Source organism: Kryptolebias marmoratus, linkage group LG16 (genome assembly GCF_001649575.2).
Source record: "Kryptolebias marmoratus isolate JLee-2015 linkage group LG16, ASM164957v2, whole genome shotgun sequence".
Taxonomy (NCBI): domain Eukaryota; kingdom Metazoa; phylum Chordata; class Actinopteri; order Cyprinodontiformes; family Rivulidae; genus Kryptolebias; species Kryptolebias marmoratus.
The window spans coordinates 13,551,466-13,557,889 of NC_051445.1; the positions used below are offsets into that span (position 1 = coordinate 13,551,466).

General features: G+C 45.0%; 1 protein-coding gene across 1 annotated transcript; it reads right to left on the reverse strand.

The window, feature by feature from the left end:
* Nucleotides 1-299: 299 nt before the first annotated feature.
* Nucleotides 300-1,964, reverse strand: fabp4b (fatty acid binding protein 4b). Its single transcript, XM_017426478.3, has 4 exons — nt 1,034-1,964; nt 733-908; nt 544-645; nt 300-408 (listed from the first exon to the last, which is right to left on the reverse strand). The coding sequence occupies exons 1-4, from the start codon at nt 1,104-1,106 to the stop codon at nt 355-357; spliced, it is 405 nt and encodes a 134-aa protein (XP_017281967.1). The 5' UTR covers nt 1,107-1,964; the 3' UTR covers nt 300-354.
* Between the last annotated feature and the right edge of the window lie 4,460 nt (nt 1,965-6,424).

Below are 6,424 nucleotides of genomic sequence, written 5' to 3' on the forward strand. Positions count from 1 at the left end.
TGGCAACTGACACGTTCCCGGCCCATAAACGTAGACTAACCTGCTCGAAATGACGTCTGTTGCGTTTGAAGCTTATGGGTTTATCTGTAAAACTTCTCAGCACCCATTAGATAATTTTCATGCTCCACTTCAAATCTTCACGTGGGCAGCATTTAAGCTTTACTAGTAACCGTACTTCAGCGTCGAGCTCTCTGAATATGGTTGTTTAAGGACAACGTCCAAATGGTACATGCTGTACGACAATTGAAAACCACGTTCACGTGCGCTGAGCTTAAAGAACCACCACTGAACAGACCAAAGTATTACAGCTCAAGTTTTATTCCGGGAAGTTTTCCTCGGGGACGGCTGAAGGTGTTAGTTAATCTTCATGTACTTCCTCACCGAGACAACGCCGTTCATTTCACACGTCTGTGGAGACAAGAGATCAGGTTGTCCATTTAAAGCAACCAGACGTGAACAGCTGTCGTCCTTCAAGAGTTCGGCTCCGTTACGCGCGGCTTGCTGAAATAACTCGAATTTGAGTGGCTTCTTAAATTTACTCACGGTCAGAAGTTCGCCATTTTGAATCTCTCGCACCAGGGTCGTCGTCTTCCCGTCCCACGCCTGCTTCTGCACGAGCTTGCCATCCTCGTAAGTGAAGGTGGACTGTTTAAGGAAAGTTTCAAAAGAGGCGGGTGAGATGAGGGCGAGTGTGAGAAGCAGGTGAGCTCATGAGCGTTACGACAACACCACCTTTGCTTTACGGCCGTCCGCCGTGTTGTCCTCGCACTCTTCTCCCAGCTTGAACTTGAGCTCCACCTTGCTGAACGTGCTCGAAGCCTTCACGGAGATCATCCCACCGGCTTCCTCCTTCACCTCCAGCGTCGGCTTTGAGGCCGAGGCCATCAACCGCATCGGCAAGAGAACCCCTTCAACAAGGACGTTTTTAGTTTGGGTGGCGTTTGAGGTCCACCTTGTGTCTATGTCATCAAAGAAGCTCTTCAAACTACTTCACCCCTAAACTCACTCCATCTATTGCATTGCCACCACTTACCGACTTCCTTCAGGTAATCGTCAAAGTTCTCGCTGTCATTTAACTTCCAAGTTCCGTAAAACCGCTCGACCATGGTGGAAAACACGAGGCTCAGACAGAGAGGAAGGAACCGAGAGGTTTAGCTCGTTGAAGCTGGAGCGAGCGTGTGCAGAGCTCGAGCCCACCCGTCAAATCTGTTCCGAGCGCAGGACGCCACGCCACTGGTCCATTCCGCGTTCCATCGTGTCACCCTTTGTTCCAAAACGTCAGGCAAGCGGATTAAAATTAAGTGGGTGGCACAGAAAGAGCAAATGCGGTTGGACCTGTCGCCTTCCAGCGAGAAGGTCCTGGCCTGGGGCTTTTTCTGAGTGGAGTTTATGTTCTCCCCTTACATGAGTTGGGTTTCCGCGTACTCAAGCAGAACCTTTCGCCGTGTTCAACAAGTGCAACCTGGAGCTCCACCGCCACAACATCTTGTTCGTAAAGACGGTTTGGCATTCCCATCTGGAACGTGCACCAGGACACCATGGACGAACGGGAATACGTCCTCCTCCTTGCTTATCAGACACCAGACCCCACCCCTCCCTTCCTTCTGGACTACAGTGGATGGTTTCCGTCAAGCAGACGCAGCAGTCGGCACACAGCTGCAGCAATACAACAGAGGCCAGACAACTGCAAAGAGCAAGTGATGCAGTCATGGAGCTTCAGAAGCGCCTCAGAAACCTGTGCCGCGACTTGAGCTGAGCGTGGCTTTGACTTCTGCGTCCACGTGTCTGGAAAGGTAAGTGAGCCGCTCTCGCAGTAAACCCGCTGGTCGTTCGGTGCGGTCGGCATCTTGTTCGGCAGCAAGTTCACATTCCCAGCTCGTCCCACTGTTCTCAGAGCCAGCAGCTCCACTCTAGAACAAGTAAGAAAACAGGCTCCTGGAGGCGTCTAAAAAATGTTATAAAAAAGTAACCACACACACAACAGAGAAGCAGAAAAAGTGGGGGGAACAAAAGAGATGTGGAGTTGCTGGAGTGGCAGCAACTTTTTTCTTCTTTTTCTTTTTTTTTAAGACACGATTTTGTAAAATAAATGTTTTCAAATGCAAAATGTAACATTTGAGATAATATTTTCAGGTGGTTGAAAATGTATACACCTGCAGCAGGAACACTGCTCCCAGTTTGGGTAAAATCTGCATCTTTCTGTCCCTCTGTGCTGATCTTGATCTGAACCACTAGATGGCGCCATTTGAGAAGCTGCTCACCTCTTTTGAACGATTAACTACGAAAAATTATGTTATTACATGTTAAGATATATATTTTTAGTTAATATACGATTAAATATTTTTAAATCACTTCCTAAATAAGTGTCTGATATATAACAAATATTTTTATTTACTGCTGCTTTCAACGTTTAACAAGTAAGAAAAAGTTTGTTTACTGCCCCCCAGTGGTGGAACAACTGCACTGCAGCGGCTTTTTAATGATAACTTTTGCCGCCATTTTCTGGATTTAATGACATATCAAAGGTAAACAAAGCTGTGATAAAATTGCACATATTGAATTAGAAGCTTCTGACTAGAAACTACCCAAACTCAAACACACAAGTGAATTTTTTAAGTTAATGAAGTTAAATGACATTAAATGTAGATTGATTTCACACCCTTCCCACCCTCAGATGGGAGGGGAGAGAGATTAATCTGCCGTTGTGACTTTATCTTACATAAACAAAACATCTCGTTGAATTTAAAGCTTTAAACTGCTAAACATTTTTGTTTTTATTGGTGTTTTTTTTCCATCTACTGTCCAGAAAATTCTGTGTTGATGTGGTTCTGATGGAAGAATTTCAACCAAAAAGCCAAATGTTCTCCATCAGGAAGGTTACTTGTAGTTTTGGAGCTGCACTTCTACAATTTGGTGGAAATTATTGGTGCGGACAGTGAGAGACAAGCAGATATTTTTGCAACGTGCGAAAACGGACTGTCCAGTATTTTACTATTTTATTTATTTTACTAACACTACTAATTTTCCTTCATGGTATGTTTTACCCACCTGCTAAAAACCATTCTGCAGCACAAAAAACAAAACAAAAAAGTCTCCAACGCTATTAAAGCAGAAAAAGCAGAATCCTGTGTGGTAAAAAAAAAAGAGAGACAGCGTCACACGGGGGCAGTTTTTGTTCTGCCTTATTTATCCCTTTTAATGACAGCCAGTAATGATGTGAGAGTCCCAGAGGCTCTGCTGTGATGTATCATGAAATGTTGCTTTCCAATCCAATAAGCTGATTACTTGTTGTTCTGTCAGCCGAAGTTTCTCTGTGTACATACAGGTGCCTTCCAACGGGCCCGGAGCTCATCTAATGAACATGAACTCCTGCTGGCACCCACAGAGAAGTCCCTTCCTTCTGGTTTTCATCAACACTTCAGCCCCCATTGATGGGAGAACAGAGGTCGCGAACAAAAGCCGTATATACTGTACAAACAGAGCTCCGAGCGGCAGCACACTGACTCATTCTTCGGTGTGTGTGAGAACGGAGGGGGACCCCCTTTCAGCTCTTTTGTGCTGGTGTCCGTCAACAGTGTAGTTGGAGGCAGAGCTCATTGTGGCGGCCAGTGTTACGTATTGACACAGCGCCTCGCTCAGCTTGTTCCCAGGGTCCAACCTGAGCACTCATGAATAATGGAGAGAGGATCCTCAGGGCCAAGGAGGAGCTGGCATGTCTGACGGGGCTTTTTGTGAACTACGACTTTATATGTCAGCAGGTAAAACTGGGCTCGGGCCCCGATTGGGTTTGGCCTGAACTGGATCCGCCATTGTGCGAATCCCGCTGAGCTTCAAAAGGCGCTACGCTTTTTGTTTTAAGAAGCCATTAAAATTACAGCCCCCGCAAATGGCGATTATTTAGCATTTTAGTGTTAAAGTTCAGGTTTTTCTAATGGGGAGGTTCTGTGGAAAAGTTGGGAACAACGAGGAAAAAGCAGCGTGAGGTCTGAGTGCGAAACGCCTGCTTAAGAAGCTGAAAACGAGCTATAAGGAGCAAAACACAAGCTAAAAGCTAAAATCAGCAGCTACAAGTAGCAGAATGGTAATTATAATTTAACAGCAGCAGAAGAAGACAAAAACAGAGCAAGCATGCTGAAGCATATTTCAAATAAAACGCTGTTTTTAAAGGAATTGAAGAGACTTCAATGTATTTCTATGGGGAAAATATTTGTAAATAAAGTTAAATAATTCAAAAGTTACAAAAACTAAAAGTCCCGGCACCCGGCTCATGAACAACCTGAACGTTTTAATGTATTAATGGCTTTAAAAAAAACAAAGTGTGCAGAGGTAGTTAGACTAATAAACAGGTATAAAAAATTAAATAAAAGTAAAATACAAAAAAGGGAAAACAATTGTTAATATTAAGTGAATATCTTACCTGTTCTAGACAGATGGTCTGAACAAAATCCAAATGTTGCACAACACCGTCACAATCCATAGAATTATATGGTTACAGTGCAATTAGCAGAATAGCAGCTACCTGTAGCACTGCCAGCAGGAATATCACATTTCTGCCACATTAATGATGCAAACTGATGGTGACATAAAGGTTTATAAAATATTATTCCTTTTCGTCATTAGCTTGTATAGAATTGGAATTAACTCTATTTCTCCAAACAGAGGTCTTTCAAAAAGCTATCTGCAGCAGGTAAGATATTAATTGTTCACACCTTTCCACAGAAACTCACTTCAAAATATCTGAACTATCCCTTTAGGTCTAATCCTGAAATGAGGTAAAGCCTATTGTTTTTAAGTTCACACATGTTTATTCTCTTTTCAAACTGAACTAAACTCCAATAAGATTTTTTATAGATATTTTATTTTTTTATGTAACTTCCTGTGTTTTTGTTTACGTGGAACATATTTTAAGAAACTTTACTTTTTCTGAAACTTCTCAGGTTTTCAGCTTTTATCAAACCTGCCATGACCGAACCCTTTAACAGGCGAACCTAAAGTTGGGTCGGTCAGTGAACCAGGTGTGTGCTGCGCCTCTGGCACCAACAGGGGGCGCCGCTCCAGGTCAGGTTCTTTAAAGCGTCTGCTGAAAAGGCTCACATGACCTTTGCCTTTTTTTTTTTTTTTCATCCCAGCTGCTGGGAGAACCAAACTGTGGGCGCAGGCCATTCTGCATAGCCGGGGTGAAAAGTGTGTGTGTGTGTGTGTGTGTGTGTGCAGAGGTCAGGGAGGTGCCTCTTGCTTGTGTGCTTTGAGCTTTTTCATGCTTCCTGCTTTGATCTTCCCCTCTCATCCCTTCATCCCACACGCTCCCTTCGCCTCAGGCTTCTGGTTTGCAGCACACCGACGGCGGGGCTGTGTGTGTTTGTGTGTGTGTGTGTGTGTGTGTGTGTGTGGGGACTCCATCTCACAGAGAAGCTGCTTGTCCTGTCAGTGCAGGAAAAGAGCTGTTCATGGGGCTCCGTCTCTGGGTGACGTGGGTGGGTAGGTGGAGGGTCACCAGGAGCTAAATTGCTGCGTGGCGTACGGCCCGCCGCTCCTCTTTCATATCCTCTCAGATCTCCCGTCAGTGGGACGGCGTTCCTGTGTGGAAAACAACGGCCACAGTGCTCAGAAGACGGCCTCCTGACCCCTCAGGATATGGGAAAGCGCTCCCCTCAGCCGGCGGTTACATAAAGCCTCCAGGAGTCATGAGAATCCTTGATAAATCACCCAGCTTGGGGCCACTCGTGTCTCCCCGCAGCTCGTTTTCGACGGCGTCTCCTCCACGGAAGCTTTAAATAGAACCCCAGTTCAAAGCGTTGCCACGTAATCGGTATGGCAAGCAGCTAGACGGCCGTTGTGTGAACACGCCGTGCGTCAGAATACGTGCTTTTATCCTCCTCCTGTGGCCTGATAATCCACGCACACACATTCCCTTCATTCCCCCACCTGCTGGCACGGGACTAAATAACACAGATGCAAAGCCACAGAGCAGAACCCCTAATTCAGCATTAATTGGAGGTGAGGTGGGGGGTGTACTTATCATTATTTGGACATGTGTTAGTCAGTGACGAGTAACACAACCATCCCAGCAGGTGACTGCGCTCAATATTTCATGACAAAACTCTGGGGGGTTTGAGTGTGTGATGTATATACATTCAAGTTATTAAACACAACAGATACGATTTATTACTTACGTCTCTGGTTAAGTCTTGAAACTTTCATGACGGGCCAGAGAACTGGTAGTTGTAAATGAAATGTACGTTTGCGTTACGGTGACATTGCCAAAAAGAGAGAAACTTGAAAAAAAAAAAAAAAAGTTAGCTTCTATCGAAGGGACAGCTCGGACCTTCAGACGCTGGGGGAAAGTTTCTGAGCGGTTAATGTCTTACCTGTTGTAGACAGCTCCGTGATCGACCTCGGTTCGGTGAAACAGATGTTTAGCTTT

Bases quoted from the DNA above. Each gene is read 5' to 3' on its own strand.
- fabp4b (XM_017426478.3), bottom strand. From the start codon at position 1,106: ATGGTCGAGCGGTTTTACGGAACTTGGAAGTTAAATGACAGCGAGAAC. The intron at 909-1,033 runs GTAAGTGGTGGC...TCCTTGTTGAAG, and splicing joins CGATTACCTGAAGGAAGTCG to GGGTTCTCTTGCCGATGCGG. The intron at 646-732 runs GTGGTGTTGTCG...TTCCTTAAACAG, and splicing joins CGGACGGCCGTAAAGCAAAG to TCCACCTTCACTTACGAGGA.